Genomic DNA, 15,754 nt, shown 5'->3' on the forward strand with positions numbered 1-15,754 from the left:
GGGTCAGGGCTGTTTCCACACGAGCTCCCACGACTGCTGGAAGGACACGGCAGAGGAGGTGGCATCTTGGTTTAAGTCACCACCAACGTCACCGGGGCTCTGCACGCTGTGTGCGTTGGGGTCGTTGACGGCGCTGCCGTACGTTACCATGGCGGGATGGTCGTCGCCGTGCAATACGGAGGTGCAGCCGTTGCTGATGCTGTGGTCTGAAGCCGAGGCTGAGCAGGCGGGGTAGGCCGACAACGAGGCCTGGGGCTGGAGTGGATCGCTGTGGCCCAGGCTTGGAGGGACGTTTTGGGACATGAGGCCGGCCAGGTGCTGGGTGAGAAGCTGATGCTGCTGCTGCCTCCTCTCGCTCCAGTCCTCCTGTGGCTGCCGGTGGATCTTCATGTGAGCATTACGGGACTTGATCTTATAGAACATTCTAGAGAGAGAGACACAGACAGACAGACAGACAGACACACACAGACACAGTAAGCGTGGAACTTGTATTGGTACATGGGCTGGCTATACGAGCAGCAGGGAGGATGAGAAGCAAATACATTCAAAATAATAATAATAATAATAATAAAACTTTATTTGTATAGCACCTTTCATGACATGAAATGCAGCTCAAAGTGCTTTACAGAAAAATGGAGAATAAAAGAAAAGCAAGCCAACAACATTAAAAAACAAGCAGTAATGCAATACAGTGAGGACATGAATAACAAAAATAAAAGATCAATTAAAAGCAATGTTGTAGAAGTGGGTCTTGAGCTGAGCTTTAAAAATGTCTACAGAGGCTGCCTGACGAAGGTACAGTGGGAGCTTGTTCCATGCCGACGGCCCGTAGAAGCAAAAAGCCGCTTCCCCGTATTTTTTAGTTGCCATTTCTTTTTGGCAAAGCGAGCAGGCCAGCAGTGGAAGACCTTAGGGGGCGGTTTGGGACATATTTAGGCAGTCAGTCATGTAGGTAGGAAGGTGCGAGACCATTGAGAGCTTTATAGACAAGTCAAATCAATCCTAAAAACAACCGGAAGCCAGTGCAGTGATGCCAAAACTGGAGTAATATGTTCTCTCATCTTAGTTCTAGTTAAAACTCTGGCTGCTGCATTTTGGAAAAGTTGTAATCTGTCAGTTGTTTTCTTAGGCAGTCCTGAAAAAAGTGCATTGCAGTAGTCAAGTCGAGAAAACAAAGACAAAAACAAAGGCGTGGATTAGCGTTTTTGCATCGTCCAAGAACAAATAGGCTCTGATTCGTGCAATATTTGCTGATTTTTTTTGCTGATTTGCAAGGTGAAAAAAGGCAATCTTGGTAACATGTTGGTAAAATGTCAACCATCAGTTGAACTAAAGCCACAACCGCCCATGTATGGTGCAGGTTCGTCCCATATCTCATCGGTTGTACTCACTTGCCGCACAATTTACAGGGGAAGAAGCTGGCCAATAAGGGTGCAGGAAACGCCCTGTCCAGTCCAAGCTGGCTGTTCATTGGTTGAGGGAAGGGTGCCACCTGTAAAAGGCAGGGACAACTGCAATCATTACAATTTAGGCATTTAGACAGAGTGATTTACAGTAAGCAAGAACACCACATGGTAATACATACGTATTATACATAGATACATAAAAATAGAGAAAGCAAGAATCATAAGCCAACTAATAACCTAAATTTGGACTGTAGGTTGTCACTATAAAGAGGTAGAAGTGAGTACCGGTATCTAACAAGAAACACAGGTCTCCAAGCTGGAATTGATCCAATGATGGTTTGATGGTTTGATTTTATACACACAAATCCAGGGGTCATAGAGGAACCCTTGTACGGTATGTATGTATGTATGTATGTTTGCACGTGCATGTGCACACGTGGATACTTTTATTTCTCAATTTCCCCTGGCAATAGTCACGATGAGTATTCCTTTGGGCTTAGGGTTAATATTAGATTTAAATTCAAGGTAGGCTTGGGGCTACAGAATCAAAGTACTGGAGTAAGCCATCAAAAACATTACCAGTGTGTGTGTGTGTGTGTGTGTGTGTGTGTGTGTGTGTGTGTGTGTGTGTGTGTGTGTGTGCGAGCGTGTCTGCGCGTACCATGACCCAGCTGCTACACAGCTGTGCTAGCCTAAGCAGAAACATGACTCGACAGAATGACAAATCAACCTTTAATGTAGGCCTATGTGCTCGTGTGTGTGTAAGCGACATCTGCCCCTATTGACCTTATGCACACCGCAGCCATGTTGCCAGCAAGGTGGTAACTAGATTCAATTTCCCATTGACACCATACATCCAAACAGAAAAGTCCTATCTGATTGTATTAAACGACGTCAAACTCACCAACATTGCAGCTGCATGAAAAGCTTGAATTATCCTCTTTCTATCTGCAAAGTAATTTGTTTAATAAAATTCCACCGTAGATACTTTATGAGCTACTTCCTTCCGTGCATCTTTTACCGTAAGTGTTTTATAGTTTAGAAATGCTCGTTGACTATCACTCAACGGCCCATGCGTACCACCTGTTTTGAATTTGCACATAATGCAGGAGGCAGCAGGAGGTTGCTTTACTGATAACGAGTGCTTTCAAACTCTGACACTTACTCCATACCCTGCCCCTCGGTTCCTCTTTGGGAAGGCATGTTACCGGAATGTTCCTTCAGGTATCTAAGCTGGAACATGAGCTCAGTGTTCTCCATAATAAACACACAATGTCCTGTTTTCCAAACACTCTAACCCGAAGCACATTTTCTTGGTGTGTGTGTGTGTGTGTGTGTGTGTGTGTGCGCGTGTGAGGCTTGAGAGTGATGTGATGTGATGTGATGTGATGCGATGTGATGTGATGTGAGATAAATATTGATAATCGCCTGGGTATTTGTCGTTTGCATCCATGTCGTATCCAACCAAGGGCAATGTTCACCTATTATGACATGCACATTATCCGGACACGAGGTTTTATGTAGTTAAGGCGTGCCAGTTGGAGTGCCAGCTGCGTGATAGCGATAACATGGTATATAAAGTTCAGTTCTTGCAGGTATATGTGAGTGGTTCCCAAACTTATTTTTATGTCAAGGACACCCTCATTTGAAAAGATATGCCAAGGAACCCCATGAGAGAAGATTTTTATGGCTCTAGCAGTGATTCTCAACCCATTTAAGTTCAAGGACCATCAGTTTGACATCCATTCATCTACGGACCCCCATTTAATGGCATTTATATCTCTGGGAGCCCCAATTTATTTTGTAAGATCAATGTTAATCTCTGAATGTGTACAAATTAAACCAATTAAATTGACCCGGATTTGGTTCCATTTGTCCACTCTCAGAGTTACAGACCCATAAGGGTCCATTTGGTTCCAAACTATCATTTAGCTGGGGGACCCCCTGGAACTCCCTCAAGGACCCCTGGGGGTCCCCGGACCCCACTTTGGGAACCACTGCTGTGGGCCTTAGTCCTGCTCCTCCTCCCAGCCAACACTCCCCACTGACAGGTAGTTACCCCCCTTTTGATTTACATCAAAAGGGCATGTGAGCTCAAACCCACAATTCAACATTTTGAGACAATAGAGAGACAGAGAGAGAAATGTGAAAACAGGAATGGACAGAAACCAAGAGCAATGTTGGTACTACTAAACGTTAATGTCTGCACTCTGTACTAGGAGAACAGCGGTCGGCTTGGAGAGTGAAATACTTTTTGACGTTTCAACTTGGAGGTCCCTGTGCTGTGAGACACCCGATCACGTCCTGTCTTACCCTCGCCTGCTGCTCCGCCCCTTCTCCATTTCTGTCCTCCTCGTCTTTCCGTTTCCGCTGCTTCTTGGGGCGTTTTTTTTGCAGGAAGTAGAGCTCAACACACTGACGTGCACTCTTTGTCCTCACCTGTAACACACACACACACACACACACACACACACACACACACACACACACACACACACACACACACACACACACACACACACACACACACACACACACACACACACACACACACACACACACACACACACACACACACACACACACACACACACACACACACACACACACACACACACACACACAAATCAGCATTGTTGCACTAATCAGCATTGTTGCTTCCCTGAACACAGAGGCCTGGATGGAAGATGTAGTCAAGGTTATGTATGGTGCCATCTAGTGGTGTGCTGAAGTGCTGCTGGTACCCAGGTTTATGGTCACCAAGATGCCAGAAACCAATATATGTTACACAATGTTTGTGTGAGACTCACTTTTATTATAGTTATTGTAAGTAGTTAGCATTATTATTTCTTTATAATTTGTTGTTGTTGAAAAATCTAATTGCTACTGTATAGGTTGTGTATGAATTGAGATTGGAACACTGTTGTGTTTCAGTGTCACGACAAATATTTATGACACTGAAATGGGCCAAATGAATACGAACGAGGATGTTCTCTCAATTGGTTATAGCAGTGAGGATGTACCGTGTTCTGTATGAGAGAGAAGTCCTTGCCGTAACACACAAGGGCAGTGTTGAAGAGATCCTTCTCACTGTCTGTCCAAAGGTCACTACCTAGAGACAGGGAGACAAAAAAGGAGAGAATGAATGAGGGAGGAGAGAAAGAGAGAGGACGAGGGGGCAGACATTAACCCATTCTGACCGGGCACCCATTTTGGTGTTAGCATCATGTTATGCTTTACCTATTGAAAAATAGCAGATCTACAAGCTCATATCGCGCCACCGAGTGGCGCGATACGAGCTTGTAGGTCTGCTATTTTTGAAAAATTCGAAGAACGACTGACATTTTTAGAATCTGATCTCAGGTCAGAATGGGTTCATCAGACCAGTGTGTTGTCCAGTGGAAACCTTGTATGAATCTGATCTCAGGTCAGAATGGGTTAAGGATTTGAAAGAGAGAGAGAAAGATAGTGGCAAAGATGAGAGGAAAGGGAAAACAGGAACATTCTAAACATGTTAGAACAATTCCTAACTATAACACACGCTATGCATCCCATGTCTGTCATGCATTGTAAACATACTTATAATGCATTATAATCTGCTAATATCACTGTGCAATTATAGTTTAACCCATTCTGACCTGAGATCAGATTCATACGAGGTTTCCACTGGACACACACTGGTCTGATTAACCCATTCTGACCTGACATCAGATTCTAAAAATGTCAGTCGTTCTTCGATTTTTCAAAAAAATAGCAGACCTACAAGCTCGTAGCGCGCCACTCGGTGGCGCGCTATGAGCTTGTAGATCTGCTATTTTTCAATAGCTAAAGCATAACATGATGCTAACACCAAAATGGGTTCCCGGCCAGAATGGGTTAAACCTGTATATAGGATGCATAAATAATGCATAAATACTGCTTTATAACAATAATCATAGGACATTATAAAGCATTCCAATCCCCAGTCATAACCCTTCCAACTGAAATGTACACCGCACATACTGGTCTGCCACCCTCATATAAGGGTAGGTTGTGGGAACTATAGCTAAAATATATAGTATAGTACAGCAGGTTGCTGCCTGCAGTGGAACATCTGGGTGTAGCTGTGAAATAAAAATAAGCCAGCCAAATTTAAACACATGGACAAAGTCACCCACAGACATATCTTGGGCTCCCCATGCAGAACACGTTATGTCAACAGCATCTTCTAAATCAGGCAGAACAAAAACACATACACTATACCTCCCATCGTGCCCAAAGTATGAAAGGTAGACCAGTGTTTCTTGACAACGCACATACCCAGAATGACGGTGCATACGCCTGGAACGGCTGGGACGGTGCATACGAGTCCCGGGCTAAACTAGTACTTGCGCGCTCTGCTTGCGCAAGTAACTAAATAAAGTGTATCTAAAGTACATACTGTAAGTGAAATGCCAAAATGTATGACCTCTCACCTGAGAGCAAACAGCGAACACAGAGATATAGAGGCGTTGGAGTCGTGTGTCACCAATTTATAATTCAATGTAGTGATTCAATCACCACATCAACAGATAATCTGTTGTCATTCAACACAGAGAGAGCGACAGCTAGAGAGAGAGGGGGGGGGGGGAGAGGAAGAAAGAGAGAGAGAAACCATAATTGTTTTATCTGTGTATAATTGCCACACTAGTAATTAATTACACCTGTGTGGCTCGAGTGTGCTCTGCTCTTGTTAATGTTGTAAAAGAAACAGGTCTGACTCGTCTTGGCTTGAATTCTATGGGGACAAGTACAACTCCCTACTCCAACCATGTAAGAATAAGTAATTGGGAACAACAGAGAGAGCTCTGTCTGTGTAACTATGGCTGCTCTCTGGCAGACCAACACAGCAGCCACCACATACAGGTACTGAAGGCAGAGAAGAGAGAGGGGCAGGAGGGAGGGCCAAACAGAGACAAAGACAGGGAGAAATACAATGCTACTACTAGCCAAAGCTGCACAGTCACATCACTGTACTGAACTACCTGGAATACAATGCCTACCATTATATGTATAACTTGGGAAGTGGGAAAGGTATTATATATTTCCCTTGCTGATACAAATAATGACATTCATTGCCAGATGACTAAAATAAGTTATTTTTGTTACCTGTGCTTTCCCTTGTTCTACATTCAACACACTTTGTATATGTCAGTTCAAGTATGACTCGAAGCCCTCCTTTTCTTTCATTTTGACCATGAATGCAGTTGCATTGGTTCTATGCGTTAAATCAACAACAGACATTCAGTCCTGCATGAGACGGACACTAATTAGCCCGCGGACCCCCATTTGAAAAGATATGCCCAGGGACCCCCATAAGAGAAGAATTTTACGGCTCTAGCAGTGATTCTCAACCTGTTGTCAACCGATGTTCCCCCATGAATTATGCCGCAATTATGCTGCCCCTGCTCCACACAGAGGTTAATCTGTGTGATAAACCAGGTATGTCATCATCATTAGCAAAATGAGCACCACCCCTGACAGATGTGTTGGTGGATTAGGGCCTACGACAGCTTCAGAGAGGCTCAGACGTAAAATGGGGGCATCCCAGAACCACCCTCGACCATAATGGATTAATCAGAATCACACATGAACTAAGTTGCAATGTCCTTGCTCTCCATTCCCTTTACCCTGTATGTAAATGGAAAACATCAGGGGAAAAAAGCCTTAAAATCATCACTAAACTGGAAAGCACTCAGTAGATTGTTAAAGGGGCATTCCACTCATTAATATACCTTAGAGCTGTCGTGTGGAAATAACTGTTTCCTAACTGTAAGTATATGAAAATCATTAACATGGTGAAACACATCTTGATGTCATCGTTTCTTATTGTTATTGCTGTTTTACTGTTGACCGTGTGTTCTTGTTTTATTCTATTGTTTTATTTTATTGTACAGCACCTTGTGACGATTGTTTTGAAAGGCACTTTATAAATAAAATGACGTCACCTCACCTTACCTTACCATCTACTTGACTACATTAGGCCTATCACATTACCCATTTAGACCTGAGATGATTCTAAAAGATTCTTCTCAAAATGTTCTGAAAACAATATGTTTCTATGTCAGTGGTTCTCAAACATTTTCATGTCAAGGACCCCCAAAAATATATGTAATTGGCCACCGACCCCATCTGAAAATATGTTGTTCCATGGGACCCTCCAGAAGCAAAGAGTTGAGTTAAAAACGTTCGCTCTGAGAGAATATATATTCAAAGATTTGTGCCACATTTTCACGATTTTTCAAAAATAGCTACAAGTTCATAGCGCTGCACTCGGTGCCGCGCTATGAGCTTGTAGATCTGCTATGTTTTAATGGCTTAAGTATAACATAATCCTTAAAACACCAAAAGGGGTTCCCGCCCAAAATGGGTTAATGTTCAAACATTACCAGAATAGTGATAGTCCTCTGTGGGTGCAGGCTGAGAGAAGAGGAGCATCTCCAACGTAGCCTGCAAGACAGACACATGAAAGCATGGAGGGGTGGAGGGAGGCTTGATTGATTGAATTATACTTTACCGAGACCAGATTCTACAGAATGTCTTCTAAATCATGACAGTTTTCTGAAAAACCATATGCTTCTATATCAGTGGTTCTCAAACTATTTCATGTCAAGGACCCCAAAAATGATATACGTAATTGGCCGCCAAACCTCCATCTGAAAATGTGTTGTTCAAGGGACCCCCCCCCCCCAGAAGCAAAGATATGAGTTAAAAACATTCACTCTGAAAGAAAATATTATATTCAAAGATCTGCGCCACATTTTCAAGATTTATCAAAAATAGCAGAACTACAAGCTCGTAGCGCGCACTTGGTTTCGAGTGTGGCATGTGTGTTCAATTCAACAGGGCTTTATAACCACTTGAATCATAATGTCCCTATCCTGGGGGCGAAAATAGCAGATCGCAATGTGATTATGAGCTTGACTAGAGATCTGCTACTTTCAGTGAAGATTTGCTGTAGAGGAGAAAAAAGGAGGGGGCAAAGTATGGACACCTGGGGAACACCATGTCAACCAAGTAGTGAGTGAGTGAGTGAGTGAGTGACTGACTGACTGACTGACTAATGTAGATACCTCATTCGCCACTGCATCGCCATACAGTATTTAATTTCATATTATACAGGTCGTTACGAGGAAGCAATCCGATTGGTTTAACCACGATATTGGAACGGCTAATCAAAACAAAATAATTCAGCCGTGGCTTTTCTTTCAGAGTGCAGCAGACTCTGTGGCTAGCTATAGTTTATTGGGACACTTGTGGTCGTAGTGGCTACATCTGTCATTGAAAAGTTATTATTCTTAGTTTTAAGGGTAACTGTTGTATAATTGTAATATCACACTCAAGGGTGTTCTTTACCCCAGTGGCCAATGAGACGTCTATATACGGCCCAGTGGCCAATGAGGCGTCTACATATTTATGTCCATGGAATAAACGTTACCATTGTGTCTCCCTGACAGTGATGTAGACAGTGCAGAGCCAGCTCTGTGTTACTGCCCCCTCCTGGTAGGCAGCTGGAACTACACATTGACAACAGGCTCTCCACTGCACGCGCGCACACACACACACACACACACACACACACACACACACACACACACACACACACACACACACACACACACACACACACACACACACACACACACACACACACACACACACACACACACACACACACACACACACACACACACACACACACACACACACACACACACACACACACACACACACACACACACACACACACACACACACACACACATTTTCAATAATTCATGAAATGTGTCACAAAGTCATTCATTCAATGTATGACATGTATACGGCTACTACAGATATAAATCTTATCATTACTATGCAATCCGCTTATGTGTTAGAGCTTTTCTATCAGATGCATTTGAGTATTTTATTGTTATTTAAGTATTTTTTGTCCTGTCACCTTGAAGTTGTGAGGTGTTACTGTTACCCCACTCCAGCTGCTCTTGCGGTTTCCACAGCAACCGTTCCCTGGGCGACGCCTTGTTTGGTGACATGGCCCGTGACTCCTCCCACTTCAGGGCACGTGGAGGGATGTCTGCCTGAAAGTCAGGACCAACGTTGATGCACCTGAGAGAGAGAGAGAGAGAGAGAGAGAGAGTTAGTTATTAACCAATTTAGACCTGAGGACAATTCTACAAATGCCTTCTAAAACAGGAACAAAGGGAGTCTACCAACACGCCTCAAGCCTGAAACGGCTGATCCGGTGCTTCACAGGTGCAAGGACATCATGAGTTGCATAAGGAGAAGAGACTGGAGCAGCACGGACATTTAGAGCCTTTTATTTAGGTGCCGGGTATACAAAAGACTAACGTTTCATCAGAGTCATAGGGTGGTAGCATTTGGACATGTCTTAAATACAGGCTGGGCTATCAATGAGCCAATGACAAGATACCATGATACATAACCAGTTACTACCAGCAGTCTAGACAGTTAAGAGGGTGGCTATGGAAAAAACGCTGTTGAACAGTAAAATAAATAAAGTAAAACAGTGAATTAACCATAAAAAAGCCATCAAAAATAAAAAACAATATTTAGGAACAACAGTGCACATACCGTACATAATGAAGGGCCTTGTGGCCAAATATATAGAAAAAGTAAAATACATAGGTACATCAAAAACAAGACAATAAAACACTCAGAGCAAAAAATTATGAAGACCTCAGGGACCGTCTCAAAAGGGGCATATCTATAAAAAACATGAAAGGCTCAGTTCTTCATTGAGGCCATTAGGTTCTAAAGTGTCAAGTGTGTGTATCCACTGTGCTTCTCTGCGGAGCAATTTGTTGATTATATCACCTCCCCGTGGCGGGGCTGAGATTTTTTCTATTCCCCAAAATTTAAGGGAAGCTGGGGACCCATGGTTAGCCTCTTTGTAATGCCTGGCCATGGCATATTCGAGGTTTTGGGTTCGAATGGCGGTTTTGTGTTCTCCAATTCTTAATTTTAGTTGTGTTTTGGTTTGGCCTATGTATGCTAGTCCACATGGACACTTGAGCATATATATTACATGTGTTGAGTTGCAGTTAATAAAGGATGATATTTTGTGTTTTTTACCTGTGCGTGGATGGGTAAAAAAATTAGAATTAAAGGAATTGGAGCATTGTGCGCAGTTACCGCATTTATAAAAGCCTTGGGGGGGGTTTGAGAGCCATGTCGAGGGAGGGGGGGCATTCATATCCGAGTGGACTAGACGGTCTCTGAGGCTTCTGGAGCGTCTGAAAGCAAAGAAAGGAGTGTCAGTACATATATGCTTGCAAGTTTGGGATCACTTTTCAGGATGTGCCAGTGTTTAAGGATTGCATTTTGAATTACCCCTGCCGCTGGTGTGAAAGGTGTGGAGAAACAGAGTCGTGTTGGTGTCTGCTTTTTCTTTTTTGTAAGGAGGGATGTTCTGTCAGTGTGAAGCGCACTGTTATAGGCTGTATCCAAGTTTTCTTGGTTATAATATAGCCTCTTTCTCTAAAGCGATTAGTGAGGTCAGTAGCTTTTGATATAAAGTCCGTAGTGGAGCTACAGTTACGTCTGAGGCGTAAGTATTGGCCTTTAGGGATGTTACGGATGAGCTGTTTTGAGTGGTTGCTATCCGCTCTAAGTAGGGTGTTCCTGCTGAGCGGTTTGTGGTAGATGGTGGTGTTAAATAAGCCATCTGCGCTCTTGAATATTGTCAAGTCTAAAAAGTTAATTCTGTCGTTATCAAACTCCATGGTGAAAGTTAAGTACTTAGTAGTGGAGTTAACATATTGAAGGAACAAATGCAGGTGGTACCTTTCCATATTAAAGCCACATCATCAATTACAGTGTAATTTTAGGAAGGAAAATGTTGTTAACAGGGTTATAGATAAACTGTTCTTCCCAAAAACCCATGACTAGACAGACATATGGAGGGGCAAATGCACTGCCCATGGCAGTCCCTTGACATTGTAGGTAGTTGCCAGAGTATTTGAAAAAATTGTTAGAAAGAATGATCTCAGCTAGATCAGTCAAAAAGGCTGAGGGGGGCAATGTGTGTGCAGGGCGTGTACTTAGATAGTGAGAAATAGCTTCTAGGCCGGCATTTCGCGGTATACATGTGTATAGGCTCTGCACATCAAGTGTAGCTAAAACCACATCGTCATGTTCACACTTCAAGTTATGAATTAAATTAAGAACATCAGTCGTGTCGCCAAGGTAAGAAGGTAGATTTTGTACATGGTTTCTTAAAAAATAGTCAACATATTGAGACAGGGGCTCGGTTAAGCTGCCTATGGACGACTCTATAGGGTGGAGGGGTGGGTTCACCAGGGTTTTATGAATTTTGGGAACACCATAGATGACTGGGCACACTGGGTGATCTTTAACCAAAAATGCATTTTCCTTGTCTGTAATGAAGCCTCTCTTGTGAGAGGAAGGCATCGATCTTAGCTTTAACATTCATAGTGGGGTTAGAGGATAAGGGAGAGTAGTGGTTAGTATCCAGGAGTTGGCTATTGATGCCTAGGTTATATTTGTCAAGGCTCATGACATCGACTGGGCGTATTATAATGACATTTTTTGATTTGAGGTTGCGTAAGGCTTCCACTTCCATTTGGGTCATATTTGGTTTGCCTTTGATTTTTAGGCAGTTTTTTGCCAGGTAATTTTCAACCAATTGGCCAAACGTGACAGTGCCGCTCGTAGTGCGGCACTTGGTGCTGCGCTACGAGCTTGTAGATCTGCTATTTTTCAATAGCTAAAGTATAACATAATGCTTAAAACATCAAAAGGGGTTCCTGCCCAGAATGGGTTTTAAGTTATCATTTGAATTTTTTTATGTCATGTCCATGAATTGATTGCATAGGGCCTAAAGGGAAACAAGACCGCAAGGACGGAAGTGTTTGACTGTACAATCAATCAATCAATCAATCAGCTATTAGCATAAGACTGAGCAGAAAGGATGAACAACAAAAAACACCACCACAAACTTTTAAAATAATTGCATTGTTGTTGTATTATAATGTTCCAAGAATAGTGACAATAGAAGATCTACAAGCTCATGCATCTGATGCTTTGTGAGCTTGTAGAGCAGATATTTTGTCGCTTGACGAAGTACATAGGGTTCATGTGGTTAAGCAAAAATCCCCTCTCTGTTTTCTTTTTTGCGTTTCTTTTTTCCACTCATGTGCTATTAGTATTGTCATGACTACATGCCTATACTTACGGTAAGAGTTCACAGCCCTTCCCTTCCTCTCCGCTGCTTGCTATCTGTTCTTCTTCAACATGGAAGGATGAAAGGGAGGCATAGAGGCCTGTGCCTCTGCGCTTTGGGTTGAGGATCGGACGCGGGATGTAGTGGGCCTTCCTGAAGCCCCTGCTGGAGTGAAGCACGCTGGGAAATGGAGTTCCAGTGTAGATCTGCAGGGTCACATTCTGTCAGAGGATAGCAGACAGGTTAGATTTCAGACAGCTCTGCCACTTGACAAGTATTTGAGACTACTTTTTTTGTTCCTTCTTAAGCCAGATTCAGGGTTGCGCACCGAATCTGGTGATTTGGACTGATCCTTCACCAGCTGATATAGCTGACCTATCAGATTTGGAGGACTTGGAGGATTTTTAACCACTTGACGACATTTTTATTAACCTTTTTCCATTTGGGTTTGTTTTTTGTTCATTGCAATGCTTATATAACAGAAAGAAAAGTTTGAGTACTCCAAAAAATCACCACACTCCGTTCTACAACTTTTATATTAACATGCAATATACATCTGGTTTTAGATATTTTAGATTTTAGCAGGGAGCCCAGTGTTTCTGATGTCATGGACACTTAACTTCCTGGACTAAATGTTGTCTCAGTAACACCGTGGGCACACTTACTTCCTGGACTACATGTTGTCTCAGTAACACCGTGGGCACACTTACTTCCTGGACTACATGTTGTCTCAGTAACACCGTGGGCACACTTACTTCCTGGACTACATGTTGTCTCAGTAACACCGTGGGCACACTTACTTCCTGGACTACATGTTGTCTCAGTAACACCGTGGGCACACTTGAGACGAAAGGAAGCTGATGCCTGACGTCTTTCCGGCCTTTTAGACAGCTGGTGGATGGAAAAGAAGCTCCACCTCTGCGTTTCCGGGAATCTGTCCGTTTCATTTCATGTTTTACATGCAATTCAGGTTGCTCAAACTGTGTCTCCAGCTAAAAAGAAGCCAGTGCCAAACAAATTAGTTTAACTGCAAATCCATGCAAATAACATTGTTATCATTTATCCCCAAATGCCAAATCTTGCGTATACCTGATGTGATTGGCCGAGAGATCCATTCTGCACTTTGTGCAATGCCACATAAGGAGTGAGCCTCTTCCCTGCCTCGTAGCGTCGACCGGAGAGGTGGGACAGGATTTGGGAAGCATCGAGGGACGGGCGGGTTGATGACGGCGAGGATGAGGAGGTGAAAAACGGTGCCTCTGGGGTCTGGGGACTGTTGTTGTGATTGGCTGACGGAGAAAGAGATACCGGGAAGAAATTAAATAAGATGAGAACGCCTCGGGATCCACATGGGGAGTGGCATTGCCATCCAGTGGTGTGCACAGATAGACATTAGGGGGTGCAGTATGTGGACCTGGTGACATTGATCAATTCTTGATTTAAAAAAAGCTTCTAATATATTATTTATGCCCCAAAATCTATAAATCTCACACTATTAAGACAACTGGCCGGTTCCACGCGCTGCACAATGTGCCCTTTTTTCACTTGAGCACCTGCCCCTCTAAATGTCTGTGCACGCCACTACTGTAGCCTGTGATGTCAGTCGTCTATGACAGGGCTTTTCAACTGATTGTGAATGAGGGACCACCACCCTGACTTAGAATGAACCTGGGGACCACTCACTGTGTTGTGTTGAGATGGGGATATGGGCTAAGATCAGTGTTGTTTTTGGCAGCAAAATTTGATTTTAGTTTTAGTCATAGTCTCTTGAATATAGTTTTCATTTAGTTTTAGTCACATTTTGGTCACCTGAAATGTTCTAGTGTTAGTCCAGTTTTAGTCGACTATAAGTGCCATAAGATTTTAGTCGACAAAATCTACAGTTGATTTAGTCGACTAAAATGTGTTTTGATGTGCCTCGTTGTAATGGCAGACACTTTGTTTGCATGCTGAAAATAGTAGATCTACAAGCTTAGAACTTGTAGATCTGCTATTTTCAGCATGCAACTTAGCATAAAACTGGATCTCTAGCACACTAGTCCCTCCCTAACATTTTAGTCTAGTTTTTATTTGTTGACAAAATTGTCACAATAATTAGTCATACCGGTAGTTCCAGTCATCATGGCTTAGTTTTCATTTAGTTTCCATTTAGTTTTAGTCAGTGAAAAAAGGTAGTCGGCGAACAATTTTCGTCTTAGTTCTAGTCGACGAAATCAACACTGGCTAAGATGAGTGTTTTTGTAACATTTGCTAGTTGCTATGTGTCCCATGTGTATAACATTGTACAGTAAAGTTCTAACATCATGACGACGTAGTATTTAAAACACTATTTAGGGAGGACTTAAAAGTAGAAGTAGATCCAATCTGTTTTATGTCTGGGGGCAACCCATTCCATGCAACAGCTGCAGAATACAAAAAAAAGAGGCCGCACGCACGCACGCACGCACGCACACTGCCTTATACCCGTCAGGTTGCCATATTCACCGAAATGGGAGGATCTCAGGTGGCCCTCGCCGATGCTCTCGGAATCTCCTGTCTGCTGTGGCAAGCAGTGAGACTGCAGCGGAAGCTTCCATATCGCTCCAGAGGGGTGGCCAGACGGCAGGGACTGTACGTGTGGGGGGAAAAACTGGAGCATACCAAGTGGTCCTAACCCCTTCAACGCCGAGTATCCGACTCCCTCAAATGAGTCCACGTTGGAAGGGGAGAGGGAGAGGGGAGGCAGTGGTGTGGGAGGGGGGCTAAGAACTGAGGGCATATGGTGCGAGGCGGGGGGAGGAGGGGACAGAGAAGGGAGAGAGGGAGAGCTTGAGGGAGGATGGCGCGAGTCAAACGGCGTGTCCAAAACACAGCTGGCATGTGACGTGATCAGTCCGGGACCACCTTCTTCTCCCTTTCCCAGCCAAAACCTCCACATGTGGCTCATAGGATCGCTGATCAGGGGGAATCCTCCTCTCTTCCGCTGGGAGAGAAACGCCTCGGAGAACGAGTCCAGCTTCTGGGTGTGCGGCGGTTGACACGCGGCAGAGGCCGCTGCGGGCGTCTGAGAGTCCGCCCCGGCTCTGCATCGGTCCGCCCCGGGCTCCACGGCCTGACTCGGTGACGGGAACGGAGTCAACCAGCTCCC

At 43.8% G+C, this 15,754-nt stretch overlaps 1 protein-coding gene across 1 annotated transcript; it reads right to left on the bottom strand.

The window, feature by feature from the left end:
* Positions 1–15,754, bottom strand: LOC308335447 (uncharacterized protein). The gene is made up of 11 exons (XM_080792480.1): positions 15,112–15,754; positions 13,717–13,916; positions 13,428–13,619; positions 12,640–12,833; positions 9,364–9,530; positions 8,863–8,966; positions 7,814–7,874; positions 4,430–4,518; positions 3,720–3,845; positions 1,392–1,492; positions 1–424 (listed from the first exon to the last, which is right to left on the bottom strand). The coding sequence occupies exons 1-11, from the start codon at positions 15,551–15,553 to the stop codon at positions 4–6; spliced, it is 2,097 nt and encodes a 698-aa protein (XP_080648606.1). The 5' UTR covers positions 15,554–15,754; the 3' UTR covers positions 1–3.

Source organism: Protomyctophum bolini (genome assembly GCF_963924005.1).
Source record: "Protomyctophum bolini genome assembly, chromosome: 20".
In the NCBI taxonomy this organism is placed as follows: domain Eukaryota; kingdom Metazoa; phylum Chordata; class Actinopteri; order Myctophiformes; family Myctophidae; genus Protomyctophum; species Protomyctophum bolini.